General features: G+C 48.5%; 14 protein-coding genes across 14 annotated transcripts; 10 read left to right on the top strand and 4 right to left on the bottom strand.

Moving 5' to 3' along the window:
* Window positions 1–1,241: 1,241 nt before the first annotated feature.
* Window positions 1,242–3,735, top strand: abaA (transcription factor AbaA; the record flags this gene model as incomplete). The annotated part of the gene is made up of 3 exons (XM_056894151.1): window positions 1,242–1,677; window positions 1,733–1,909; window positions 1,967–3,735. 3 exons carry the CDS (start codon window positions 1,242–1,244, stop codon window positions 3,733–3,735), a joined length of 2,382 nt encoding a protein of 793 aa, XP_056759146.1.
* A 597-nt stretch (window positions 3,736–4,332) lies between these two features.
* Window positions 4,333–5,416, top strand: N7537_003092 (uncharacterized protein; the record flags this gene model as incomplete). Its single annotated transcript, XM_056894150.1, has 3 exons — window positions 4,333–4,477; window positions 4,535–5,322; window positions 5,390–5,416. The coding sequence occupies 3 exons, from the start codon at window positions 4,333–4,335 to the stop codon at window positions 5,414–5,416; spliced, it is 960 nt and encodes a 319-aa protein (XP_056759145.1).
* Window positions 5,417–6,080: 664 nt separating this feature from the next.
* Window positions 6,081–6,874, top strand: N7537_003091 (uncharacterized protein; the record flags this gene model as incomplete). The annotated part of the gene is made up of 2 exons (XM_056894149.1): window positions 6,081–6,221; window positions 6,281–6,874. 2 exons carry the CDS (start codon window positions 6,081–6,083, stop codon window positions 6,872–6,874), a joined length of 735 nt encoding a protein of 244 aa, XP_056759144.1.
* Window positions 6,875–10,114: 3,240 nt separating this feature from the next.
* On the top strand, window positions 10,115–11,608 carry N7537_003090 (glycoside hydrolase family 76 protein; the record flags this gene model as incomplete). Its single annotated transcript, XM_056894148.1, has 3 exons — window positions 10,115–10,211; window positions 10,275–10,966; window positions 11,024–11,608. 3 exons carry the CDS (start codon window positions 10,115–10,117, stop codon window positions 11,606–11,608), a joined length of 1,374 nt encoding a protein of 457 aa, XP_056759143.1.
* A 560-nt stretch (window positions 11,609–12,168) lies between these two features.
* Window positions 12,169–12,567, bottom strand: N7537_003089 (uncharacterized protein; the record flags this gene model as incomplete). Its single annotated transcript, XM_056894147.1, has 2 exons — window positions 12,169–12,348; window positions 12,412–12,567. The coding sequence occupies 2 exons, from the start codon at window positions 12,565–12,567 to the stop codon at window positions 12,169–12,171; spliced, it is 336 nt and encodes a 111-aa protein (XP_056759142.1).
* A 951-nt stretch (window positions 12,568–13,518) lies between these two features.
* On the top strand, window positions 13,519–14,738 carry N7537_003088 (lactonase family protein; the record flags this gene model as incomplete). The annotated part of the gene is made up of 2 exons (XM_056894146.1): window positions 13,519–13,880; window positions 13,934–14,738. 2 exons carry the CDS (start codon window positions 13,519–13,521, stop codon window positions 14,736–14,738), a joined length of 1,167 nt encoding a protein of 388 aa, XP_056759141.1.
* A 914-nt stretch (window positions 14,739–15,652) lies between these two features.
* On the top strand, window positions 15,653–16,937 carry N7537_003087 (putative aldo-keto reductase (AKR13); the record flags this gene model as incomplete). Its single annotated transcript, XM_056894145.1, has 6 exons — window positions 15,653–15,811; window positions 15,872–15,950; window positions 16,006–16,149; window positions 16,211–16,324; window positions 16,377–16,571; window positions 16,642–16,937. The coding sequence occupies 6 exons, from the start codon at window positions 15,653–15,655 to the stop codon at window positions 16,935–16,937; spliced, it is 987 nt and encodes a 328-aa protein (XP_056759140.1).
* Window positions 16,938–17,384: 447 nt separating this feature from the next.
* Window positions 17,385–18,395, top strand: N7537_003086 (uncharacterized protein; the record flags this gene model as incomplete). The annotated part of the gene is made up of 1 exon (XM_056894144.1): window positions 17,385–18,395. One exon carries the CDS (start codon window positions 17,385–17,387, stop codon window positions 18,393–18,395), a length of 1,011 nt encoding a protein of 336 aa, XP_056759139.1.
* A 266-nt stretch (window positions 18,396–18,661) lies between these two features.
* Window positions 18,662–19,253, bottom strand: N7537_003085 (uncharacterized protein; the record flags this gene model as incomplete). The annotated part of the gene is made up of 2 exons (XM_056894143.1): window positions 18,662–19,099; window positions 19,215–19,253. The coding sequence occupies 2 exons, from the start codon at window positions 19,251–19,253 to the stop codon at window positions 18,662–18,664; spliced, it is 477 nt and encodes a 158-aa protein (XP_056759138.1).
* Window positions 19,254–19,985: 732 nt separating this feature from the next.
* On the top strand, window positions 19,986–21,052 carry N7537_003084 (NAD(P)-binding protein; the record flags this gene model as incomplete). Its single annotated transcript, XM_056894142.1, has 2 exons — window positions 19,986–20,890; window positions 20,941–21,052. The coding sequence occupies 2 exons, from the start codon at window positions 19,986–19,988 to the stop codon at window positions 21,050–21,052; spliced, it is 1,017 nt and encodes a 338-aa protein (XP_056759137.1).
* A 264-nt stretch (window positions 21,053–21,316) lies between these two features.
* N7537_003083 (uncharacterized protein) lies at window positions 21,317–23,470 on the bottom strand (the record flags this gene model as incomplete). Its single annotated transcript, XM_056894141.1, has 4 exons — window positions 21,317–22,346; window positions 22,483–22,598; window positions 22,646–22,678; window positions 22,751–23,470. The coding sequence occupies 4 exons, from the start codon at window positions 23,468–23,470 to the stop codon at window positions 21,317–21,319; spliced, it is 1,899 nt and encodes a 632-aa protein (XP_056759136.1).
* Window positions 23,471–24,640: 1,170 nt separating this feature from the next.
* Window positions 24,641–26,105, top strand: N7537_003082 (serine/threonine-protein kinase; the record flags this gene model as incomplete). Its single annotated transcript, XM_056894140.1, has 3 exons — window positions 24,641–24,858; window positions 24,930–25,501; window positions 25,570–26,105. The coding sequence occupies 3 exons, from the start codon at window positions 24,641–24,643 to the stop codon at window positions 26,103–26,105; spliced, it is 1,326 nt and encodes a 441-aa protein (XP_056759135.1).
* A 243-nt stretch (window positions 26,106–26,348) lies between these two features.
* Window positions 26,349–27,086, bottom strand: N7537_003081 (uncharacterized protein; the record flags this gene model as incomplete). The annotated part of the gene is made up of 2 exons (XM_056894139.1): window positions 26,349–26,896; window positions 26,942–27,086. The coding sequence occupies 2 exons, from the start codon at window positions 27,084–27,086 to the stop codon at window positions 26,349–26,351; spliced, it is 693 nt and encodes a 230-aa protein (XP_056759134.1).
* A 200-nt stretch (window positions 27,087–27,286) lies between these two features.
* N7537_003080 (uncharacterized protein) lies at window positions 27,287–27,661 on the top strand (the record flags this gene model as incomplete). Its single annotated transcript, XM_056894138.1, has 1 exon — window positions 27,287–27,661. One exon carries the CDS (start codon window positions 27,287–27,289, stop codon window positions 27,659–27,661), a length of 375 nt encoding a protein of 124 aa, XP_056759133.1.
* Between the last annotated feature and the right edge of the window lie 41 nt (window positions 27,662–27,702).

The following is a 27,702-nucleotide window of genomic DNA, read 5'->3' as shown; positions in this document are numbered from 1 at the left end:
GTTAACATCCCTTGCAGGGAAAAGGTGGATTAATGTACCATGTACGATTACTTGCATACTACCATAGCTACAATATGGCAATAAAAAGATACCCCGAATACTTTCGAATACTTTTGAACACGTTCTTTGCGGCTGTCAATTACCCTGCAGTAGTCCCGAGGGCAGGAGGAAGAGTGAAGCCCTCGTCCCTTCTCCCTTTGACAAGGACACGGCCATGGATTGGCTTGTTAACATCCCTTGCAGGGAAAAGGTGGATTAATGTACCATGTACGATTACTTGCATACTACCATAGCTACAATATGGCAATAAAAAGATACCCCGAATACTTTCGAATACTTTTGAACACGTTCTTTGCGGCTGTCAATTACCCTGCAGTAGTCCCGTCCCTCGTGCGTCTCGTGCCCTCTTGATCCAGGCGTAACTGTAACCCTACTTTACCTTACTGTGCATACTACACCCTTCTTTTTTCCCCCACAACTTCCATTAAACTGCCTTGGATTGCAGGGTCATTTCCCCTAATGTAGCTTATCCTTTTGATGGTACGCAGGACTGTCATCAACAGAGATCATCCAAACCTGCATTCCGGTGGTGATGTCTGGCAGTGGTTGAGCATTCCACGTCCCGTGCGAGAAGACGATGTCGTTGGACCACAAACATTCCTGCGACGCGATGATTGCCACTGATTATTGTGTTGTTTTGTTGATGCTGGTCCGAGCGATGAATTTTGAAGGTCACTTCGTGCTGTACAAAATCTCCGACCCACTCGTCACTGGTTCGTGCTGCTGAGCATCCCTTGCATCGTGGACAACTTCCTTCATATCGAGTCCTGTCCTGACTCCTGATTTGCTGCGGCAAGGTCGGCTTACCGTCGTCCTTTGGTCCTCTGCTCCCCAAACGCGCCTGGATGTGCGCAGGCCAGGACCAGGACCTGCCGAGGAGTATGGACAAGGCGTTCGAGGGACGTAGGCCAGGCAAAGTAGACCTGGCGGAGCAATGTTGCTACTCTACAGAACCCCTCTCCAAAGGGGAGTTATAGTTCCCTATAAACTCCATCTTGCTCGCTCTCACATTCTCTTTCCCAGGTTCTTACATTCTCTTGACATATTGCGTTCTTTGGGTCGTTGTTTGTGACTGAGCTGCGTTCTTTGCCGGGCAGTAAGCATTTGACGGTGCCTCTCAGTCCCCCTCCTCATTGGAATCTGTCATTCTTTTCGAGAAGCCCGTCCTTGGTTCCCTCCCCATGGCTACTGACTGGCAACCAGAGTGCCTTGTCACTCAGAACCAGCAACCACTGGATCCTGTTGGAGCTCATTCTGACCGAGCTCTTCAGAATACCACTGGGAATGTCCAGTCTTATTCAGACCAGTTAGCTCATGCTGATATCGCTGCTCGTGAGGATCAGCTCCATCAACTTGGCTTCAAGTATCCTCATCCTCCGCCCCCTCAACCCTTGTCGGCGGCGCCTGGCTTGCATCATCCGCATATAGCAGCTCGGCTTCATCAACGCAAGCTTCGCAGACTTAACTCGGTTGGACCCAATTCTCAATCTCGCCGGGCACGAAGCAGCTACCTCAAGTCTCAGAAGTACTTGGAATACCGTGCTCGCCCTCGTCGTGATACTGGGAAGGATGGAGAGCCGGTGTGGTCCGACGAGTTGGAGGACGCTTTCCAGCAGGGTAGGCTTATACCACCATAGTGATGCATTGACCACAAGCTGACAACCGATTCCAGCCCTCGAAGCAAACCCTCCCATGGGTCGGAGAAAGTGGTCCGAACGGGGCAAGTCGTATGGCCGCAACGAGCTGATTGCTGAGTACATCTTCAAGTTGACTGGCAAGCGGAGGACCCGCAAGCAGGTGTCAAGCCATCTGCAGGTCCTCGACTCTTTCCTGAAGGGTGATCCCGATTGTGAGTTACAAATATGAAGGATCTCTACGTCTTCTCTTTACTAATACATTATGTCAGGGGAGCGACTTGTCCGTGAGACATCACCAGAACGCTCGTCGAGTGTGCATGGGTCAGCACCCGCTCCCAAATGGAGGTCGGCAGTCGAGCACCCTTCGGCGTCCAGCCACTACGGCAGCCACACACACCCCTCATACCATGACCATATGAGATCCATGCAACCATACGCTGGAGATCCCCCACCCCCACACTATACCCTTGGCTCCAATCTGCAGGAGGCTGCTGCTAGCACCATTCATGGCTTTAGCTTCGACATGTGGGTTAGCGCTCCTCAGCAGGCCAATGGTATCGACAAGGCATTGCATGCATACACTCGTCTACAGGGTGATCTGCACCACCCCGTTGCACCACCCGTGCCTCTGGAGCATTTGAACGGATGGCGGTCTTCTTTCCCTGCCCTGGCTTCCATGATGGATGACATCAACAATCCCCTGGATTGCGATGTCATTTTGTTAGAAGTGAACCTTGAGCTAATGACCGACTTCCCTCCTGCGAGATCACGTCTCGGAATCCAGCTCGACCTTGACTACGGTCACCCCAGTGCTGGTGATGTGTTGGGAGTCAGCCAGATGGACAACTGGACCTGCAGCACGCAAATCTATGAAGATGGCCAGAAGCTCCGAGAGAGTTACCACGACCTACCCAAACCCCAGTCGACCAAGGTCAAGCCTCTCTTCGAATCATCTTGGTGGGCTCAGTTGTTCACTCACTTAACTCAAGAGAAGCGCATGGCCGAGGACTCCGGAAATCCCCAGGCTGCTCGCGACGCTGACGACCAAACCCGTAACTTCTTCCGCTCATTGACTGCAGTACAAGAGCTCCGTGCCACATCGCCCAGCTCTCGCCGGCTTTCCAACCAATACCAAAGCCACCACGGCGATGAGAGCAAGCGCATGGCCGTTCTCGCCTGGAAGTTCCGACAAACCCGGCCTGGCGAAGTTGGCACAACTACTTGGAGACGACTAATTCCGGCGCCGGACCGGACCACAACCAACAGCCCGCGCCAAGTCTCTGGTGTTGATCTTCCTCCCCTCTCTCTGGATTCCATGCTTCTCAACAAATCCTCCCACCAGGGTGTCTACCCGGCTCCTCAGTCCCATGACCTCATCCACCATCCGAGCCAATCCCACACCCAATGGCCTGTGTACCATTCATCCCACCAGGACAACGTAGCTAATCTCTTTAATTCTGCCGGCCAACTCGACTTCTTGACATCTATTAGCAAAGCCGAGGACGGCCTCAATGACAAAACCGCCGTCACCTCCGTGTTGGACTCATTCTCCACCAGCCTCGCGCCAGAGAACATCCCATCCACAAGCCTCCACGGCTCCAGTGGTGCACCAGTCTTGCTTAATGTGCACGACCTACCGCTCTCCCACCCAGGAATGGGCTACACAATGGGTCACGAAGCATCCCACTACGTGCCCTCTCAACAGCACAGTGTGAACATGCACGACAGCAACAGTGTGCTAGGTTACTTCGGCTCTAACACGCAGCCGCTTGATGATCTCAGTCACGGCCAGGCCACATGGGGTGCGCACTCCACTTCCATTCCCGGAGATGTTGGCGCCGGGAGCTACCATCTCCCTTACCAGGCCGAGCATGGACATGAATCTGTGTCGCGTGAGTCGCAGCAACCACACCATTTCGACGGTATCTTGCCGTCAGATGACCTAATGGATAAGATCGTCGGGCGCATGTCCAATGGTCCCAGTATGCATGGGGCGGGCCCCGATGCGTACGATAACGCCACGGTGGATGCGGTATAACGACATATCCTACAAAAACTAAACTAAAGTAATGATAATCATTCTGGGAGTGGTCTTTTGTATTTTATCTGTGATTTTCTTTTATTTTCTTTATTCTTTCTTTTCTTCTCTTCTCTTCTTCTCTTCTCTTCTTCTCTTCTCTTCTTCTCTATTTCTGTTTTTTTAGGTGATACAATTGGGATAGCAGGGGAATTTCTTAGGTGGTGTTTGGAGCAAAATACTTTGGGATACTCCTTGGAATACTCTTTGGAATAACTATACTTGGAATAATGGGAATACTGTAATCACCAACTACTCTCTATTTGGCTATTATATTTTCTGATTGCACTAATATTACTGATATTTCCCTTTGTCGGCTAAACTGTCCCATTTAACCACTTTAGCCGCAAAACAGTGGGGCAATTCTGGGGATTTCCCAGCAAAGGAGGCCCACGATAGACCAATTTGAGGTATGATCGGTTGATTTAGCCTGGACCTTTAGCTCTTTTTTTTTTTTTTTTGGGGATATTTGAAATGATACTAGGCGGGGCACTTATATACCCCTCCATGCCCCAATTTCTTGTCTTCTTCCTTAGACTTCTTTAAACTACATTCACAATGGTTGCCCCTACTGTCAAGCTTAGCAACGGCCATGAGATGCCCATTGTGGGTTTCGGCCTCTGGAAGGTCAACAATGACACTTGTGCCGACCAGATCTACAACGCCATCAAGGCTGGCTACCGTCTCTTCGATGGCGCCTGCGGTACATTTCTCCTCCCCCAAACCGAGCCCTAATTGACACTAACACCACTAATCCCAGACTACGGCAACGAAGTTGAGGCCGGCCAGGGTGTAGCCCGCGCCATTAAGGACGGACTGGTCAAGCGCGAGGAGCTCTTCATCGTCTCCAAGCTCTGGAACAGCTTCCACGAGGCCGACAAGGTCGAGCCCATCGCCCGCAAGCAGCTCGCCGACTGGGGCGTCGACTACTTCGATCTGTACATTGTGCACTTCCCCGTGGCCCTGAAGTACCTCGACCCCTCCGTGCGCTACCCTCCCAGCTGGACCACCGCCGATGGCAAAATCGAGTTCGCCAACGCCCCCATCCACGAGACCTGGGGCGCAATGGAGACCCTCGTCGACAAGAAGCTGGCTCGCAGCATCGGTGTCAGCAACTTCAGCGCACAGCTGCTGATGGATCTGCTCCGCTACGCCCGCGTCCGTCCCGCTACCCTCCAGATCGAACACCACCCCTATCTCACCCAGACTCGTCTTGTTGACTACGCTCAGAAGGAGGGCATCACTGTTACTGCTTACTCTTCTTTCGGTCCTCTGAGCTTCATTGAGCTTGATCTTGAGCATGCTAAGGATACTCCCTTGCTCTTCGAGCATGCGACTATCACTGCCATTGCTGAGAAGCACGGCCGTACCCCTGCCCAGGTCCTGCTGCGCTGGTCTACCCAGCGTAACATCGCTGTTATTCCTAAGAGCAATAACCCTACTCGTCTTGCTCAGAACTTGACTGTCACTGATTTCGATCTTGAGACCAGTGAGCTTGAGGCTATCAGTGCTCTGGACAAGGGTCTTCGTTTCAATGACCCCATTGCTGTAAGTTTGGTTTCTGCGGGAATATTGACTATTGATACTGACTGATTTTTTTTCTCTCTCTATTTAGTACGGCCTTGGAATCCCCATTTTCTAAGCGTGTTCAGAATCAAAAGCCTTGGAGACGGATGAAATCCCGTGTCCGCCGTGTCCGGAGAGAGAAACCCTCCGCGATATTATGACGATTTTTATGCCTTGGATAAATTAAATAAAGACATACCATTTCCATTTTTTTCCCAATCAGATCTTCCGTATCAGCCAGAGTAGCAGCGTTCAAGTCTGCTCCATATTTACTGTTGAGAGGCCAGAGTAGAATCACTAAGATTCTTGGACGTTGTAATTTCTCAGTCTTCTCGACTCAAAAGGGTTCTTGTAATATCAAGTTCGTGTGATAATCCTAGGTATCTATTTACTGACCTCGCTGTAGCATTCTAACTTGCTACACGCACCGATTCATCATCGATTTTCAGTTCTCTGGTCAATTGAGGCCTAACATGGCGAGTATATCGAGGGAATAGGAGCTACCTCACGTTTTTAGTTGATGAATACAAATTACATTACCTCCTTTGATTAAATTAAGAGCATTCTAGCCATGTTTTGTAAATGCAATTGAAGCTATTCCCGACCGTACAAATCTCGTACTAGAACATGTGTAGATAGGCAATTCCGCCAAGACGTATCTCGATCCGCCATTTTTCTCCAACCTCCGTCTCTGTCAACTTCGCAATAACACACATCTCACAAATCTCACAAATCTCACAATGGTGTCTCCTACTCTAGCGCGCATGACCGCGCAAGTTCACATAACTGGAGTTCCAATGCCAAAGAACCTATCCGAAAGCAAGCTGCTACTGGCCGCGCTCCAGAAATTCGGCGAAGTAATAACATACCGCAACCTCAAGGTACGAGCGCTCTTTCCCAATTACCGTTTAAACAAGCCCTGATCTAACAATTCCCTTAGTACGACACAACAAACACCTCGCCAAACCCAAACCGCCCTATCGTCGCGATCTTCGAGACATCCGACGCAGCAGACCGCGCGATAGCAGCTTCGCCCATAATTATTCCCCTACCAACACCCACCTCCACGTACTCTAAACATCAACCTTCAATCTCTATCCCCTTCACATCTACCAATCAACCCTCAAATTCCCCGCGCTCATTGACCCTCGAAATCCAACCCTCCCGCCACAACCACGCCTCCGCGCTCAAACGCAGCCCCTTCTACTCCACCTACAACCTCTTCAAAAACAATCCCATATACGAAGATCTGATCAGCGATGAGACCGGTATCCCGCTCAAGGAACTGGCTGATACACTCTCGAGTAAGAAGTATCCCATCGGCTCGGGCGTCAAGTTTAATATCCAGGAGGAGAATCGGCGCATGGGCGCAACGAGTTTGGTGAATATGTGGAAGGAGGGGATGGGCATTGATATTGAAGGTCAGAATGAGGGGCAGGGTTCTGGGGAAAATCCATCTGCGATTGAGCAGGCCGGTGGTGGTATTAGGGAGCCTGGGGAGGGGTTGGACGAGAAGCAGAGTTCGATGGTCTGAACTGGAGACTGGGTTTGGCTCTTTCTTGTTGCCTACATGGTGACTAGAGAGGGGAGAATCTTCTGTTTTTATTCTTTTTTCATTCGGGACTTCTATGGCTAAACCCGGATCAACAAATCTACCCGGATACGCGCTCCCCTTTTCTGAGCAGTTGATTTGGCTGTGGGATTAATGCGTGGGTGGGATTCCCCTCCTTATATCAGCTTCCACGACCGTGGTTTGATATGAGGGACTTGCAGCCAGAACCTGTCTGCTGGCGAAAGCTCGTTCTCCCATCTGGTCTGTTAGCCATGACCGCTCCGAACTTCCTCGGTCCATAACATATATATGGCCAGCATGGATCGTTCTGCCGGGTAGACTATGTTAACGAACATGTCCCCTGCAACTAAAGCAATTGGCTTGCCAGGTCACCAGGCCGGTCCCAATTGGCCGCGAAATGCAGAGAGTCTACGAATGGTTGGACCGGCCGATTGTGATAGTCAACTACATGTACATACAGTTCAATTCTATACGAAATGAGAATGATACTTCTCACACCCCTGGAATGGTCCTTCGCCTTCTACAAACGCTTGTAATGGCAAGTGACTTACACACTTGCTAGAGTGAATTGGATACAGGCTACACGCAGTTGAAACTGTCCAATAAGAAGGTTGGTAGTTGATAGAGCTACATTGGTAGAAACTCAGGTCGATATCTCATCGACCCTTTTGAATGTCACATAAACGGTAGACACCCAAACCATTACTTCCTTCATCATGTTGTGAGGTATGATCTGCGATACCACAGAGTTGGAGGTTCATCTCTGCTGCTAGGCAAAACATCATATATATAGGATTTGTCGACAGCGGCGAATGCGAACTATAACATAATAGTATTAGTGCTGAACAGTGCCTGGGATGACAGGTAACCAACTCACAATGAAACCTGTTTTTGCCGGTTGAAGCCGGATCTTTGCTATCTTGAACGAGATGTAGACTTTGGAGGCAGTCTCCAGTCCCAATTGGCAGGCCTAGATTTTGTCAACTTGGACGGTAACGCCCCAGCCTAATTGGACACAGGCAGTGGTGAGCTCGGGATGCTCAAGGGTCTTGCGGCTATGACACGATGCTATTAGGTTATGCGACAAAGAGGTTGATATTGAAGTGTCTAGTGTGGCGGCTGAGTGCAGATGCGAAACGACCTACCTACTGTGGACCTAGTGACGGCTGATGGTCTGCACTTTTGGAAGGTAACTTTGTCTACCTAAACTCCTCGATATGGAATTTCAGATTCGGTGACGGACAAATGATCGGTTCTTTCTTACACGTTGAGGAATTCGTTGATTTAGAAATTTGGACACCTTGAAACCTAGTTCGCCAGTGTTCTTGGCATGCCTAGCAATGACAACGAATGAGGTATCTAGCCTGGTAGATACCACCAACCAGATCAATGTGCCGATCTTGGTCTGAAACTCCTTGATCTCTGCTTTGGTAGCAGTGCCATACGATGTAGGCCTTTCAACTAAAGCCTGCTTCTCGTCTATTAGGGTGGCAACTGCCTTGCAGTTTTCAAGACCGAACCGAGCGAGGATCTTGTCAACATCAGCCGCATGACTGGCTCCTCTAGCCTGTCATGGTCCCTGTCCCCAAACTGTGCAGCTGAAACCCCAAATATATGGAAAGTGATTTTATACAGCTCGAATAATAACCGTGTCAACCTGTAGTGGGCATTGCAAAGCTGCCTTTGGCAGGTGCAATCACCTTGCTCCCTACTCCACAACAAGGACCAGCACTGTCGCGACCGGAACGGGCGGATTCTTGTTGCACAGTAGAGATCTCCTTGTTTTTGACCTTTGCCTTGTTAAGAGGAAACATCTAGGCATGGATATATCGAAGAATCCGGTCGTCATAGATAGGGAAGAGGCTCAATGAGCTTGCCTTGGAAGATTTCCAACCGAGCTGCCACCAGCATATGGGGATTGTCCTGGACGTTTGAGCAACCTGACACTGAATCGCTGTGCTACCCTGAAGCTGCTCTTCATATTGCGGTAGTTGTCGCATTATATCCTTAACTGTGCAAGTCCGCCGCGAACGTCCTCAGAACCAGGTGGATGTGCTGAGGTTCTTCACGTAAGATTTGCGATCCTGATGGCGAGCCGCAAAGGATGTACGGGTGCCCGGAGAGTGTTCGACAAATACGTTATCGAGCTAAGTAGACTTAACTTCATCGTGGGTCTCAAAGACTGACCGATGGCCATGCGTAGAGACGAGTCGGTATAGTTCTTCAGAAGAAGGAAGACAAAAGAGAGAAGTAGGAAGAAGACGCTAGAGACGAAAGAAAGCAAGAATTATATACGGCTGAATTCAAAATCTCAGATCTCAGACGTTCACTAAACAAAGAACGCAGCACTATCTCAGGCTTTGTCTCCAAAATGGAATAAGTGAGTCTCCGATCATTCGATAGATAGGGGAATACTTTGTACCGCTAACGGAAAGAAACTACAACATACGTATTCGTATCTGTCATATTAACTTTAGGGCCTTCTCCAGGATCTGACATATGGATGGAACTATGAAAGCTTCAAACACTAGCCCAGAAGCAGGTGATTCTCAAAGGGCAAAGGGGGAGAGTGGCAGTGCCAGGTCTTGGCACATCCCTTGGCGCACCTAAAAATATGTTAGCGCCAAGAACCAATTTGGCGCTCATGACACTCCGCGCCAGCGGAAACGACTTGGCATATTGCCCTCTTTCTTGATGAAATGACATTCAGAGACCCTTTTCCAAGCCGAATACGTCGGGAGACTTCCATATTTTCTCCCGTCAAGAGACTTTGAAAAGATATTCGAGCGCAGAGTTTATGCGTCCCCTAAGCGCCTACCCCGGGTACACCGGGTAAGGGGGTCTCTTGGCATTACTACACTCTCATTTCCCAAAGGAAAACTCAACGCCAAGCACCAGAAAACTGGGCAGTGCTGAGAAGAGCTGCACCCAGAACAAAGGCAGGCAGCAGGATTGGCTATGCCAATGTCTTGGAATATCACCATGTACATAGTCCCGCTCATACGGCGCCTCGGTGCCAAGTGACTGGTTTCATCGTGATGATTCGATATAACCTGATGGGTTCCATTGTCTTATTGCCTTTTTGTCCCAGGAGATGCGCACTCATATTATCCTCCTAATCCCAATGCACTTAACTTCTGCTCTTCATATCTCAGTCCCATGCATTTCTTCCGATGTCGGTCACCGCTCGGCTCGTGTCAAATGAGGTCTGTTATTATATCTAGGTGGTTGGCCACCCTTTTGGCCGGCCTTCTCATACAAAATGCCCTCGCAATTGAGGTTAACCCCGAGGATGAGAGTGGGTTTGTTTCAAACGCTGGCTAAGCAACTCAAATGACTGACATGGTACCTCTCTCGACAGCCTCCCTCAAAAATGCCGCCAAGACCGTTGCCACCACCATGATGGATTTCTACAATGCCCGCGACTCGAAAGATATTCCAGGGAAAATGGATGATACCTGGTGGGAAGGTGGTTCGATGTTCATGACTCTCATCCAGTACTGGTATTTAACAGGCGACAGCCAGTTCAACGATGCCATCCAGGAAGGCATGTACTGGCAAAAGGGCGAAAACGACTTCTTTCCAAGCAACTACTCCCAATACTTGGGTAACGACGATCAGGTTTTCTGGGGTTTAGCTGCGATAACCGCCGGAGAATTGAACTTCCCAGAAAGAGAAAACGAGGCCTCGTGGGTTTCTCTGGCCGAGGGTGTCTTCAATGGACAGATTCCCCGCTGGGATATGAACAATTGCGGTGGAGGTTTGCGATGGCAGATCTGGCCTTACCAGGACGGATATAATTTGAAAAACGCCATCTCCAACGGCGGATTGTTCCAGCTGTCAGCGCGTCTGGCACTATATACCAAGAATGCGACCTATGCGGAGTGGGCCGAGAAGATTTGGGATTGGAGTGCATCTACGCCGCTGTTGAGGAAAACTTGGGTTATCGCCGATACCACTACTAATGCTGCGAGTTGTAAGGACCATGGTGATCACCAGTGGACTTACAATTACGCAACATATATTTCCGGTGCGGGCTACATGCACAACTACGTACGTCTATCCCCCCGTCCCCAGCAAATTGACTATTCCAACTAACTGGTTATATAGACCAATGGCACCGAAAGCAAATGGCTCGAAGGTGTGACAGGACTGATCAAGACATCTGATCAATTTTTCCCTGCCTCCGGGGGGAACCAAATCATATCCGACATCACCTGCGAGCCCATCAATAAGTGTGATCGCAACCAGAAAACCTTTAAGGCGTATTTCACTGGCTGGCTCGGATTCATATCCCTGATCGTACCGGCCAATGTCACGGCGGAGGTAATGGGGAAATTCAAGGCCTCCGCTGTTGCCGCTGGGCAACAATGTTCCGGCGGAAGCGATGGGAAGCATTGTGGAATTCGCTGGACGAAGAAAGCAGAATGGGATGGAACTATGGGCTTGGAACAGCAGATGTCTGTGCTGGGTGTTCTTAATGCTGCCATGGTCCCATTCAAGGCTCAGGGCCCTTACAATGCTGACAATGGTGGCACATCCCGAAGTGACCCACACGGGGGCAGTAATACCAAGGATATCGTGGGACCTGGACCTATCACTACAGGTGATAGAGTTGGCGCGGGAATCTTGACTGCGATCTTCGTTATACTCTGGGTCGGGGGTATAACTTTCATGCTTGCTGGAAGCACGTAGATGCACTCAAATTTGAAGGCGTTAAATACATGTACATTTGGAATATTGGTACCCTGAGGAACCCAGGCGTTTTTGTGTTATTTTCTGATACGAAAAACTTATTAACAATTATACCCTCGTCTTCTTTTCTCGATGCGGAATAGCTGTGCGGGTCAAACTATGAGCTCACCCTATAGCAATAATTAAGAAGAGGGAGAGTTGGTAGATCTAGATGTCATCGGTGATTAGAAAACTATTGCTACATACAGGAGACGGCACTATCGCGTCTCTAAGATTCGAGCGTTGAGAAGAAATCTTTGTACAATGTCCCTGAGACGTTGATGTTGACTGGTTCTGCGCGACAATCATGTGGGGGTAACGCGTGGAAAAGATAATGATTATCTCGCAGCGACAAACTATGGAAGGAGAGAATGTATCTAGCAGCGAAGGATATCCTGGACAAACAGGAGGGCAGGTATGCTTCTGACAACCACACCTCTAACATCATGTCGCGGTAAAAGCCTTCCTTAACATGTGCAGTGCGGATTCTTTTTTTTTTTCTTTTCTTTTTGTTTGTCCTCTCAGGCCTCCTCATCTTCTGTGATCTCGAGGTCCTCGTCATCTTTAAGAGCCGCATCACTCTTCCGAGCTGCCTCTCTGGCGCTCACAAGTTTAGCGACATGATCTTTGGAACGTAGAAACCGCAGATACGCAGCATTGGCGGAGATGCCATAGTGCTGACCGACAGCGGCGTAATTGATCTAGGATATGATAGTGATATTAGTGCTGAAAACTAGCTGATGGATTAGTGAGAGACCAGTAACCTTGATTCCTGTCTCCTTGAGACAGGTAAGTAAGAACTCAAGCCTCTCTTCCATTATATCACGGCCAATTTCCGGGGCGCCCTTAGCACGCTTGGGGGAAGGCTTAGCAACAGCCTTCTTGGTAGCCTTAGCCTTGCTAACTTTGTTGGAAGCCATGGTGAAGATGGATGACTAGTTGATGATATGAGTTTGATGTAAATGTAAACGCGGAGAGAAAGTGCTCTCTAGAGATACTTTGCTTAGATTAAGGAACCTGAGGAGAGAGAAGAGGGAAGAACAAACGAAATTCGAGGATCGAATTTAGATGCTGATCTAATAGCAAAAAACTTTGGCGTCTGCTTCCTGGCACTTCGGACGATATTTTGTGAGGCACGACCTTAGATCTTAAATACGAAGTACCTTCATTCTTCAGGAATGCCTGGAGAGATTCTCTAGTTCTGCTTATCACAGACTTGGTAAGAGGAGAATCATTTACCGCAATCTTCACGAGAGGCCACTAATAAACTACTGACCTATAGCAGGTGTTTCATTGATCGCTTTACAAATAACTACCTTCACAAGTGGAATAACCCGGTTGTGCTAGAATTACATGAATTCCACCCTGGATTTCTCCTTCTGGGGTTTAACGTTCAAACACTGTCGCTATATCTTCAATACCCTTTTCAAACGCCGACCCGACCCACGTTTTGCCGAGCCTCACAACCACCGTCAAAGACATGGCCTGGTTTTGTACCTAAGATGTCAATAGATAGGCTGGTCGGACTCGATTGTTTCTGGTCGTGACAATTCATAGCGGAGTTATAAGGATATTTTGGGTTATTGGCATTAAACGGAATAAACAGTGGAACATTGACTCTTTTCGGCCAGGCGTCAATTTCCAGGATGGGTAATGGTAATCCATAGTGGAGTCAATGCCGACCGTATGGCCCGAGGACTGCGCCTAAAAGGAGCTGAGACATGCGGTGATTTGCGGGGAAACCTACGAGACAAAACGCATCTAAGCTAAGACGGAATAATTAGATCCGTATAGGTAACTTTGGAAGTATATATTTCTTCGCTAACCCTGTAACTCCCCTCTATCCTTCTCCCGCCTTTCCCAATCCCATCATGGTTCGCTGTCTTCCTTTCTTTATCCCCCTGGCAGCTGCCACGAACCTATATGCCACTCACTATGACGGTAACATCTACTCACTCTCTCTTGATAGCGGAAACTCGCTTTCGGTCACTTCATCTTTGAAATCATGTGGTGATGGCCCTAGCTGGCTTACGTTCGATTCGTCAACGCGTACCATGTATTGCTCCGACCATGCGGGAAATGCGAGCATGAATGGCTTGTTGAGCTCCTACTCCGTGAATCGGAATGGAAGGCTGACAGAGCTCGCAAATACCGTGGATGTGGGCGCCGCAGTCCATAGTGTTATCTATGGTGGCAAGCACGGACGCGAAAAGTACTTGGCTGTTGCGCATTAGTGAGTAATTGATGTCTAAGTCAGCTAGGTACAAACAAACTGACATTCACCAGCGGCGGTTCCGCCCTTTCGACCTTTAATTTACCCCTTAGGTCCGACAAGAACCCCTTAGAGGTCTTCCGCTACACAATGTCCCAGCCCGGTATCAAACCTCAGCAGGATTCGCCGCACCCGCATCAGGTGATCCTCGATCCAACCGGTGATTTTATCCTTGTTCCAGATCTAGGAGCCGACCAAGTCCGCGTGTACGCCATCAACCAGCAATCAGGACACCTAAATGTGTGCCCTAGTCTTAATTACACCGCTGGCAGTGGACCGCGACACGGGCTGTTCTGGAAATCCAATCCCTCGGACTCAAGGTACGCCCCAGTGACTATGCTGTACACCGTCAGTGAATTGGGCGGTCACTTCAATGCGTTTGCTGTCTCTTACTTATCCTCCGGTTGTCTTGCGTTCAAGCAGACTCAATCCTTTGTGCCATACCCAGGTGGAAAGTTACCGGCTGCGGGTGCGCCAGCAGAGCTCCGTATGACTGGGGATTCTCTTTACGCTTCGATTCGCTTTGATCAAGGATTCGCCCCGAATGATTCCATATCGACTATGGTTCGTTCCTCCAATGGCACGGTGTCTTTCAGCCAGATCACCTCTGCATATGGCACCATTCCCCGCACTTTTGTCATCAATAAGCAGGGTACTCTAGTGGCCATTGGGGACCAGGCTTCATCTAATGTTGCCATTGTCAAAAGGGACCCGCGGAGTGGAACCCTCGGCAATCTAGTCGCCAACTTGCAGGTTGGACAGCCCGGCCAGGCTAGTAACTCGTCGTCGGGCTTGAGCAGCATCATCTGGGAAGAGTAGGCTCTCCAACTCAACTGGACTCTTCAAGGAACACCAACATTATCCAGGGAGCTGTCAAGGTCGCCTCTTCCGAGCCAGGAACATTTTTGTCTATACTTGGAGCGATGATTATATATAGAGAGCAAGATAAGATGTACATAGAATGCGCCAAAAATGCAAGACATGGTTGTCATGAGAATTTCTTAACATACCACTGACAGATGTATAATTGTTAGAATCCAATCGTGCCCGGCAAAAAAAAAAGAAAGAAAGATAATGTACGGAACCCTCACGTAACAACCCCATACATTCGCCAAGAGTCGATTGGTGTTGCTAGTATGATTAGTAAAAAAAAATTAGTAACCGTCGCGGGGAAGGGAATAGATGAATTACCGATATGTTGACTAGAAAGTACGTGCATACCTAGGTAGACCGACCTCGGGAATTGAATTCTCCCAACCCCACAAAGTATCTGGCTATGGACTTTATATGGTATCAACCTTTGAATTTAGCATAAGTTAGTGATATGTGCTTTCATGCCGTCGAGCTCATCTGCTAGTTTTCAGTGGCTCGCCAACCGGATATAAAACGGCTTTAGTATTAGACTACCGGTGGCTGACCGGCTATCTCCATTTTTCACACTACAAAAGATGTCATCAATTGCAGAAAATACAGTATGTATATAATAGGGCTCAAGTAGCTTGAGGTTCCACGATTGCCAATTTACCCGCCCCACCGGGGGCTGGTTATAGTTGTAGCATCCGACCAATGAGATACGACTTGTCATCATGGTGCAGGAGGTGACCGTGGGACACCGTCCTTGTCGCATCATGACTGCGATGTGGTACCGATCGGCAATATAAATAAGCCTGAGGTTCGTCATCGGATGAACCTCCAATTTTCACCTTCTCGGTACCTAAGCTCACGAAACCAATATGACAAAGACACTCTCGCTTGGCGGACAGCAGGTCCCCGTCCCCGGCTTTGGTGCCATGGGCCTTAATTCTGCCATGGGGTCAGACCTCAATCTTGAACAGTCTGAGCCTGTTCTTTTGAAAGCTATTGAGCTCGGCTGCACATTCTGGGATACCGCAGTAAGCCCTTCTCTTCGAATTGCCCCTAGTGCGATAGTTTTTAACTTTCACCCACCCTAGGTTGCCTACAAAAATGGTGAAAATGAGAAACTTCTTGGAGACTTCATTAAAAAGCACAACGTTCGCGACAAGATTTTCGGTGAGCAATTTGTCTTTTGTCTTTCTACATTGTGTCATTAGCTCATATCTCGCAGTGGCCTCCAAGTGTGGATTTGAAGTCTTTGGGCCTGAACGAAAAGTAACCAACTCGGCCGCCCACATCAAAGAATACATCGAGGGAACAATCGACAGACTTGGTTTCACTCCCGATCTCTACTATCTCCACAGAATCGACCCCAGTATGTGACATGCACCGAAAACAATTTGATTCAAATCGGTATACTAACTCTGCAACTCAAGACACCCCCCTAGAGGAGTCTATCGGTGCCCTGGATGAACTCCGACGCGCCGGAAAAACAAAGTACATTGGCCTATCCGAATGTTCTGCTGAGACCTTGCGCAAAGCAAACGCGAGTAAGTTTATGTGTAACTACAGATCACAAGAGTGCATGCTAACATAATTTAGTCGCCAAAATCGATGCCGTTCAAGCCGAGTACTCTGCTTTTGAGACATTGCACGAGACTAGTGGGCTTATTGATACGGCAAAGGAATTGAATGTGGCCTTTGTGGCGTTCAGCCCTCTGGGACATGGCTGGCTTGTGGATGACTTCCCGTTCAAGACTCCTGATGACTTCGCCCCCAATGACTTCCGACGCACTGGTACGTCACGCCCTTTTGATTTTGCAAAAATTCTGCTGGATTCGGGTAAACTAACTTTGACAAATCTCAGTTCCCAAGTTCCAAGGTGAAAACTTCTACAAGAACAAGGCTATTGTTGACGAAATTAAGAAGTTAGCCACCAAAAAGGGTTGCTCGATTGCACAGATCGCCCTGGCTTGGGTTGCTGCGCAAGGCTTGATTACTATCCCAGGAACGACCAAAGCTTCGCGCTTGGAAGAAAATTGGACATCTCGTGAGGTCGAATTGACAGAAGAAGAGTTGAAGGAGATGCGAGCGATTGTGGAGGCTGCCAAGCCGGTTGGAGAGAGATTCTCTGCCATCTTCCAATCAATGGTTGGCCACTAGAGTCTGTAGCAACTTAATTAGGTTTTTTTTAAAAAAAAAAAGATTTATGGAAAATCGCTAAAAAATTATCAAATAGGGTTGAAATTCCCTTTTAGGTCACACACTGTTACGGCACCGGCAACAGCTAAGAGGTGTTCGGATATAGACCAACCAAAACAACCAAATAATGGCACTAGTTGACTAGCCATCCGTCAGGACAGAAATAGCTAGTTGTGCATTGTGCAAGGTACACCTCATATTCTAGCCGTTTGTTTCTGCTTACCTTCAAAAGTTCTTAACCCCGGAAGGAGAAGTGGAGAAAACATCATCGGGAGTGTCAGCATGTTGACCTTAAGGCCGCTAGCCCCGAAAGGTTAACATACATGTTAAGTCTTTAAAATTAGAATTAGTCAATAGACCCCCGTTTATAGACATGAATTTCTAGCTGCCATTGACAATCCATTCAAAATGTTACGAGCCCTAGCACTACAGCACTTAGTGTGGCTTTCTATCCTCTTCCAACTCTCTCTCGCCCTCCCGTGGCACACCAACTATGCCCTTACTGTGATCAAAAACGTGACCCAGCCACAAACCTTTGAAAATATTGCAACCAGACACAATGGCCAGCTTCTTTTGACCTCAACCGTCTCCCCCAAAGTCTATCAGGTTGACCCATTTCGTCAGCGCGCCATGAAAGCCATCGTTGATATCCCTCATACGGCTGGATTGTTTGGTATTGCAGAATTGGAAGAGGATATCTTTTATGTGATAAGCGCAAATATGACCGGCGTTCAAGGTATCCCTAACTCCAATTTTGTCTGGAAGTTTGACGTGCGTGACCGCCGGACGGAAAGGGCACCAATTTCACCATCAATCGTGGCCAATGTATCCGATGCACAATTGATGAATGGAATGTCTCGCTTGGCAGGCAATGACACAACGTCACTCTTGATTAGCGATTCACAGGCTGGGAGAATATACAAATTGGACGTGAGCACCGGCTCACACCGAACAATCAGCGATGACGACTCCCTCAAGTCCTCCCCCACAGGCTTACAAATTGGCGTGAATGGAATTCATGTGCGAGGTTCACACTTGTTCTTCACCAACTTCAATAAGCGCATATTTGGTCGGATCCCTATCTCCCTGTCCACTGGATTCCCCACTGGCCCTGTGGAGGTTATTGTCAATGGTGTCCAAGGCGATGATTTTGCCGTTTCTGCAGATGGGAAAACTGCATGGATTGCTTTGAACTCTCAAAGCACTCTACTCGAAGTCGATATTTCTGGAAAAAGCGCGCGGGTTGTTGTCGAGTCGCCGTATTTGGAATCAGCATCTTCTGTGTCGGTAGGTCGAACTCTGTTCGATCGGGATAGTCTTTACGTTTCCTCTGCAGGGCCGTTCAATGCGGTTTCTGGTACTAATACTACGATAACTGGTGGTATTGTCGCTCGGGTAGATCTTCCAAAGGTTAAATGATTTGGTCCTGCCGAGTGAGTTGATTGGTTCCAGCTGAAGGAATATGAAGTCAAATATCCAAATTCTATGGATCTTTTTACTACCGTAGCAAATAATATTGAAGCGAGCTTGAAACGAGCCTGGTTGGCTGCCCAATAGAATACGAACGATTGACAGCCAAAGGAAAAGGGGCTTGACAGTCACTTTGGGATATAGGTACATAAGATAATATACACATATACATCACAGCATCCTTCAAACAGACGCAAAAATCTCCTATGAACCCATTACAGGGGGGCTGGGTCACTGACACCATCATAAGCCCAGCGACAAACATGATCATACATGTTACCCAGCGCCAAGCTGATTGTCTCATTGTTGAAAACAGTACGAGCCAAGGTCTTCTCGGACGCGTTGTACTGAGGCCAGAAAGCATCAAGACCGTGCTGGGGGTTCTTGGCAAAGCTGGACCAGACCTCACGGAGATAGTTTCCAACAGCGACTTCAGCTGGAGTACTAGCGAGCAAGGTTTGGTTAACGTTGTCAAACAACGGATAGAGATCAGCAGTGTGGTAGGCACCGCTCGGTGGCGTAGTAAGGATTAAGTTGGGGGAGTCGCCGAAGTAGCGGCATCTCCAGGTTGTGTTGCCATCAGCGATACTTTGCTCAATTCTCACGACGTCAGCGCATGTGTACAGACGGTCGTTGAAGTCAGTCCAGTAGCTCTGGTTATGCACTTGTCCAAGTTTAAAGATACCTGCCTCATTTTGAGCGTCACCAATCAGGTAGCCATTGTAACTATTGTCCTGTTTTTTTATATTCCATGACTCCGATCCCTACATTACTAAGGCAGCTAGACATCAGACGGGGGAATTCCATGATTGGCAGGTAAATTTAGAAATTCTCCAATAGAAAACACAGATATGAAAGGATTTCGAAAGGCTTTATTTACCCTGCTTAATCACTCCTATCTGCTCCTCCGTTGAGTGACTTTTATTTCTTGATCCATGCCGTGCCTACCTGGTGTCATGCGGTAATGCAGTCCACGTCAAGTGGATGCCTTGAGATCATGGTCTCGTCTGTAGTAGCAGTTGCCTGTTCTACTAATATGTATATTATCTATAACTATATACTGTCTTCGTGAGGTGCTTCTCTGGAGAACCAGCTATTAATCCCATTTACTACGGCAGTATATCTTTAATCTCTAATTCCCGAATCCACCATTCATTCCAAACTTATGTGTGCTTCTGAAAACACAGTATGGCTATAGTTCAGCCACTGCAACCATAGGTAAAACTTATATACTACTTGGCTTAAAAAGTTTTACCTTCAGTATGTTGTAGAGGTGCCTCGAAAGGGGATTACGTCATCTACTCTTATCTCGGAGTTAAGCTTCGGTCAACCCAAGGTTGCTAGCGGAAAGTGGGTCCACGGGTACGGGTGGATATCCTCCCGACTCCGTAGCGTACAATGTCGTGTATACCTACTAAGGTAGTTAATTGTAGTAATTATGGTATAAATCTGGCCTAAGTCCCGATCATAAAAAAGCGCACACTATTTCTTAAGGCTTCCTAGCTTCCATCATCTCAGCGCAACGTCTATACCATCAACATGAGTGGGTTATACGGCCTTCTCTTCACCAAGTTGACGTTACCGTCCCCATCTTTCATCCAGGGGAAGACCATTCTGATCACTGGTGCTAATACCGGGCTCGGTCGGGAAGCTGCCAGGCATGCACTTGCCTTGGGCGCTGACACAATCATTCTGGGCGTTCGCACTCTGAGCAAAGGCGAAGAGGCCAAAGCTAACATCGAAGCGAGCACCGGCTGTGCTGACAAGGATAAGGTTCTCGTATGGCCTATCAATCTCGAATCATTTGCCAGCGTCCAGGCATTTGCAGCCAGGGTTCGCAAACATGTGTCGGATGGAGGCCGACTGGACATGGCCATTATGAATGCAGGGATTGCATCGGTCGAATACGCTGCTACCAGAGATGGCTGGGAGAAGGGAATTCAGGTGAACGTGTTGTCGATTGCGCTTCTTAGCCTGCAACTTCTACCGCTATTGCTGCGGACAAAGGAGCGGGATCCCTCAGCGCAACCGCATCTAGCCATCCTCACGAGCGACATTCACAAGTCAATCAAATTTCCCGAACGATACGGGGACCAGATTCTTTCTGTCCTGAACGAGGAACAACAGTGGCAGATATCTCAAGCTGTGGGTGGACCCACCGAGCGCTACGGGGTCACCAAGCTGATGGATTTGTTTATCACTATGGAATTGGCTCGACTGGTACCACGTGACGCGCATGCAGAGCCGCTCGTGGTCGTGAATGCGGTAACACCCGGATTTTGCAAATCGGATCTCCTTACTAGGGAGAAGGCACCATGGATCCTGAAATTGGTCCAGGCTTTGATTGCCAGGACGGTGGAGGAAGGCAGCAAAACTTTGTTGCATGCAGTAACGCAGGGGTCGAAGTCTCATGGGAAGTGGTTGGAAAACCAGGCCATCGCAGAGTAAGTTATCCTTTTCATTAAGAGGTCCCCGTTACTGATGTACATATAAGCCCCGGTAAGATTGTGACGGACTTTGAAGCGGTGGATGTGAGGGAGAAGGTATGGGCGGAGATCACCACATTTTTGCGGACCATTGATCCGGAGATCCAAACTGAGTACTGAGTAATATAAAACCTATATCCATGGATAAGGACATAAAGTCTAATACCTCAAAGCTGACCCGTGGTAAATATCGTAACCAGCGTAGCCTAGAGGTATAATGTACAATCATGCGCCTGATACGAAATACATTTGTTTTCTGAACTATTTTTTGGCCAGTGATAGAAGGTAGATAGGCCGTATGTAATTGGTAGTGTGGAATACAGTATATACTTCATACATATCTGCAATTATATCTATACTTTCATAACCGTAAATTGTGGCTAGCTAGATGGTCATATCATCATGGAAGGCATGAGGCCTCCAACCGGATCCCAAATATTGAGGTGTCTCACTTTCCCACCGCTGCGCCATGGCTAACAACTTTCGATGAATTCCGAGAGTAACACTGGCCTTGATATTAGTATTCAGGAAATGAGCGCAGTAGCGTATGACCCCGACAGAATTGCCCAGGAGCACCATGGCACCATTCGAGCCCGAGAATGCAGGAATACCACCTTGATGGTTCAAATAGGCCATAATGGACGCATGGTCTGGCGGGAGCGCATCCAAGAATAGCGTCGTCTGTGTGTCTATATCTCCCTCGTGATGGACGTCGTCCACGCCGGTACAGACCATGCCATTTGCCCAGGCAATTAGGGCAATCCTGTATACTGAACCAGCCCACCAGGGTGGCCGAGTAGGTTCCGGTATGGATTGGACATGGCGCAGGACTTGGCCACAATGGAAGTATATCTCTCTTGTGTTCTCCAAATGATGGGGTTGTTTAAAGCCATGAAATCTGGGCGACTTGGAGCCCGTGTCATTTTCAGGGCTGCTGCGCGCTAGATGCTCTATTTGAGGAAAACTCACTACCGCGTTCAGCATGATAAGATGGTAGAGTATCATGTTGGAGGCAGTTGCTGGGCAAATCTTCTTGCTTGGCCTATGTGTTTTGGCGAGATCATACCACTTTCGTAGTAATTCTTGCACGCTTTGCATTTGCACTGGAATTAGCACAATGGACAAGTTTTGTGGGTTTCTGTAAGTTTGACCTGGTCCCTGGCTCTTGTCAATGTTGGCTCGTAGGTAGATGACTTGATTTTGAAGATCACAGAGTAGGAGTCGCAGTGTGATAGGTGAAATATGCGTGGCACTGCTGATATCGTTCGTGTCCGAGAACCACCTTATCCAATCATCGAGAGACGGAGGAATGATGATATGTCCTGAGGATGAAGGTATTCCCTCGATCCAGTGGTTGATGGATTGGGCGTTCCATGTGGCATCCAGGCTTGGTATGGGCGTATTGAGGCTGGTGCTAGAGAGGAACGATGTGGTCGGTATATCTTGGAACAGGCATATATCGTGGTCTAGAATCAGCCATGAATGTGTAGTTCTGCATGATCTCTAGTCAATTCACCTGTGCAGCCCATAATACATAGGAGAGTATCTACCGGTTTGCCCTCTCCTGTTCTTTCCATATTTCCCAAGAATGTGCGACATTATCGGAACCTTCTAGGCGAGCCACCTGGGCATCTCTGTGAACATGATGCTCTGCTTTCAGATGCATCTAAAGAGTTAGGAAACGTCAACTGGAATAGTGAGGGCGTTAATTACCTCCAAGAACATCGACTTCTGATAATGTGCAATCTACACAGAAAAGAAGTATATCAGCATCCATCTGAAGCCCTCTCATAGGGAGCAATCGAAAGTAAAACATACATCCATTTGCCACTTGTCTCCGCTCCATGCGGAAGCAATAATGTTTAGCAGTGCACACTGCGAGACTTCATGATTCGACGCTAGTTTGATATCCTGTTCAATGAGACGCCGCAGTGAAATGCGGCATATCTCGACCAGCCCATGCGCGATCTTCGGGGATATTTCGCTCTCACCAGCTGCCATGGCGCCTATAGAGAGCATTAAAAGTAGCAGTATGCTTGGTAAGATAGTGTTTCTTCCTTCCATGCGCTCGTTAATCTTCAATGTTGCTGTAGGAATAAAAGGGTAGTACGGTTCACAGTAGCGGAGGCAGGCGCAGAACAGAAATTCCCACACGGGTGGGGAAGGCAGTGTGAGAACGGATGCTCCATTATGGTCTAGTTTTCCGTTGTTCCGGCCTCGCAGCCCGTAGAGCTCTTGAGCTTCTTTGTAAAGCCCTTGCAGGCTAGCGCTAAGTTTCTCCCTGGTGCTAGTTAAGAGAGATTCAATGGCGACGTCTGAATCAATCGGCTGATGTTCATGAATTATCATATTTCCATCTCCAAGGAGAGCCGATAGGTTTTTGACGTGGTTCGCGACTGTGGGTACGCAGGCAGAAGATGGTGTAACAGGATTGCACTGAAAGAGCGGCCAGCCTTCTAGCGCTTGTAACTCAGCATCATTGGCAATTCCACCATCTAAAGAGGTGGATGAAGATGCTGTCGGAAGGTAGCCATCCATGGCATCGTTTTCATTAATGGGAAATTCTAGGTCCCAGGAATGAATCCCCACGAGATGGATTAACTGACTCGTCGGAGATAGTACTGTAGTCGGTGCAGCCAAGTCGAAATGTTCATTCGTGGGAGGAATTCCCGGTTGTATGAGATTAGAAGAAAGGGGAATACTGCGAGGAAAGCTCTCATCTGCGCTAGGTACAGCCGCGATGAATCGAGTCAAATAATGTTCTTCCCGAGCAACTTCCGACATAATTTTTTGACGATTTCCGCCCCAATTATGCGCCACTGAATGACTCCAGTCCATGTATATTCCACTGCTTGCTGGATGATATGGCGTTGCTGTTTTGGGATCTCCATTGTTGGCGCTAACGTTGTCTCCACCAGACTCAACGGGGTCATTTGCAGTATAATTGGCATTTGTGGATATTGGCTCTTTCGACCTATTGTTGAGAGCTGATCGCCCTGTTCTTCGCTGCGGGTCCCGAGTTTGGCAGGTGAGCTTCTTCCCCACGCATCGCGAGCATGGCACCTAGCATGCAATTCACGTTAGTCACCTCCCTTTCGTTTATTTTCGTTGGAATCCGTACCTTTCTGTCACACCTGGCTTTGGACCTCGCGCAGTGCACACATGCCAGGCATGACAGGATTGGATTCGCGCGATTCAAGAATTCGGGAGTTAAATGTGACATTATTCAAATGATCAACTCCTTCATGACAGCCACTACATCTATCTCATCGCAACTACCAGGCTGTTGAGCTTTATTAATTATGATGGATAGAATATAATCTGAGGCTAACTTCCCGTACCCTCGTCAGACAAGAACACGCCTACTAGCCCATTTGGGTGTTAGGCGATTTCTGCCGGCCCAAAACGAGCACGTGACCTGAGAGCATCTTAATAATCTGGCGGTATATATGGCGGTATGCTAGACTATGTCCCAACTGTGCCAAACACTCAACACCACCGAGGTGTCAGACCTGGCCAACGATAAATTTTGAAATTACCTAGTTTGTATGGCGCGCGTAACAGGTCCTCAACGACCATAAATGTACCACGGAGTCTTTGCCCAACCCTTGGGAATGTCTATTCGGTTTCTCCCGAAGTTTTGGTCTTCCCCATCACAATCCAACATTTCGCTTGGTACCTCTTGGACAACGCAGCTCCATCGCGGCCATGAGTACCTCGTCTCCTCCCACTCCGCCATCAAAGGCCTCAATGGATGACGAACGCAGATTCAAAACTATTACATTACCCTGTGAGTGGGTGGAGGATTACCGCCCAGGTGGTTATCATCCAGTCGTTCTCGGCGACGTACTCAACAGCCAGTACAAGGTCATCCGTAAGCTTGGTGAGGGCTCCTATTCAACAGTTTGGCTCGCCCGTGACCAGATGTAAATTCATCCTCCGAATTTTCTACCCGCGACGCTATGTGTGATCGTTACTCATTTCCTCTAAGAAATAGTAGATATGTCGCCCTAAAGATCCTTGTGTCGGAAATCTTGGCATCGACAACCGAGCTACGAATATTACGCCATATCTCCCAGATCGCACCAGTAGAAGGAACCCGGCATATCACGCAACTGCTAGGCGAGTTTGAACACCGCGGGCCTAATGGCGTCCACAAGTGCCTGGTATTTGAGCCTATGGGTCCGAGTGTGAACACTATGGTTGAGGAGCTGCCACAGTTTAGACCTCGTAGGCGGGGAATGAAGGTCCGCTATCCGCTTTGGATGGCAAAGAGCATCCTTAAGCAATCCTTGCAGGGTCTTGCATTTCTCCACGAAAATGGTATCGCCCATGGAGACTTCCATCCAGGAAACATACTCTTCACTCTTAATGATGTCGACTCGACGCCCGAGGACTTACTCCGACAAGAGAAAGATATACAAGCCCGGTCGATCTCTCCTCCTGTACAGAGGCTAGACGGTAAACAAGACGAATGGGCTCCTCTATATCTTTGTGTTGCGCAGCCACTGTTGCCATTTGCCTGCTCCGCCGAAGGGTTTAAGGTCATATTATCCGATATGGGCGGTGGTCAGTCCCTCCTCTTCGATCATTTATTCATTCTTCTTGAGGAATATCTATACTCACACTCTAACTAGCATATTTCTTTACCGATCCGCCAAAAAAGCCCGTTACCCCACTCGGTCTTCGAGCTCCCGAGTTGATTCTTACCGGAGCCGTTAATAATACCCTTGATGTCTGGAGTTTCGGTTGCGTTTTCTTTGAGCTTATCACCGGACAGCCACTTTTCTGTATACCATACTCCGAGATGGAAGACGACGATCATCTTCTCTCCCTCGCCGCCCAGCTCGGTGCCCTCCCCGATGAGTTATTCAAGCATTGGGGGACATCGTCGCTCTACTTTACGCCCGAGAGGAAGCTCTTTAATTCTCAGCTTGGGGGAGTCGCTCCAGGGGAGGAACCTCTTATAGTGGAGCAGACATCCATGGAAGAGTCATTCGATCGGGCAGGCCCAAATCTTGATGAGAAGGAAGCTCATAAAGTGAAGGCGCTCATTCGATGGATTTTGCAATATGATCCCGCGAAGAGACCTTCACCTGCAGAAATATTATCTGATCCGTGGTTCTGCGAGATTGACGTTGAGAGCGACTCGTCCAAGGTAAATATAGTCTAGTACCTTGCGTCGTCGTCGTTGTTCTCCGGATATTGGTACTCGGCGTATGGTCTCTGGCGTTGATTTGTGGGTGGGGCAATATCCAGGTCAATTGGAACCGACACCAGACAAAAACCCGCAATCTCCTTACAAACAAAAATCCATCACCTCGAGGCGTAATCAAGCCAGACAATTCACAAATGGCAGGCCGACTTTTTCCTAGATCTCTCTGAATGCCTGAAGTAACTTTTCTTCCTCTGACTTCTAGGCAACTAGCTGCAAAGAGACAGGTGCATCCTTCTGCTTTACCGGGTCATAATGCTCGTACGACCAGCTGTCGAATTCGTTCTTTGGGGTGTAAGTGGCGTCCTTGGCACCTCTCTCAGGATCCACCTTTGTAACGGGGAACACAAGGGCAGAATAATCGAGAAGATTGAATAAAGAAGTGTAACCCCAGTACCTCGAGGTGTTGTGAAGGGGGGCGGGCGTGGGGAATGCGGGAGCAACGACATCATCGGTCCACATCACACCGACGGTTAGCTTCTTGTTATCCCGGTGAATGTGTTCATCCTGGTCTCTCCAGGGGATTGGGAGCATCATCGAGTCCGTGATCCAAGGCTTTGATTCGATGATCATTTTCATGAAAAGCCCGATACCGCTAAATGTTGGTGAAATAGGCCTCAGTGTTCTTATAATGGTCTCACACTCTAGAACATAGGAAACGCATCCGATTAGTGGCAGTCGACCGGTGGATGGCTTTAGGCCGTAGAGGCCACAATTGGCGGCGGGGGAGCGAATACTACCGCCTGGATCTATTGTTAACAATGAAAAGAATCAATGCAGAGGATGCAACACACCTATATCAGAGCCAATTCCCAGAGGGCTGCCATAGAGGGCTTGCAGGGCTGCTGATTCTCCGCCAGAAGAACCACCTGGCGTGAGAGCGGTATTGTGTGGGTTGGTGGTGATTCCAGTGATATTGCTGCAAATTTCAAGAGTCATCTACCTCAAAACTAAGATATGCTCTGTCCCTGATTTTTGCGTTGGGTCTTTTGTATGAATATTCTTTTCTCTTCCTCAAAGGTACAGATAAGTGCCAGTATCTATGCCCTTGCTAACACACCGTTCCCTCTCAGTGATTGTGCTGCGGCTATAGCCCGCCTTCTACTCTCAATGCTTGTCCTAGGTGAGTACGACTCCACATGGCTCTATGCAAGGGATACATGTGGTCCATTATCGAGGTTTCAACCGGGATTGTCTGCACATGTCTGCCAACGATGCGAGTACTCTTCAAGACTGCCTTCGGTGGCGCTTTTACGAAAATATTCGACATGTCCAGCGGGAAGGCCAGCCATCAACCGTCAAGCAATACACCGTGGTCTAGAACAAAGGAGCGTTATAATGATATTGGGGATGTAAGGTCCGTGGAGGGGCTTTCCAACTCCGACCATACAAACAATGCTTCGGAATGGCATGGTGCAGGTTGGGACACCAGCTCGCAGCGGATTCTAGTCACCCAGGAGGTAAATATTGAACTTCAGCCAGTCAAACAGGAGACATCTGGGAAGGTAACTTAATCGCTCGCTTAGCCCAAAATTCTTGGTCAACATGGGTGGTG

Source organism: Penicillium hordei (assembly GCF_028827395.1).
Source record: "Penicillium hordei strain IBT 12815 chromosome Unknown utg000001l_segment0_segment0, whole genome shotgun sequence".
NCBI classification, from domain to species: domain Eukaryota; kingdom Fungi; phylum Ascomycota; class Eurotiomycetes; order Eurotiales; family Aspergillaceae; genus Penicillium; species Penicillium hordei.
Note: the sequence above shows the minus strand (reverse complement) of the source record. Positions and strands in the feature narration are given on the sequence as shown.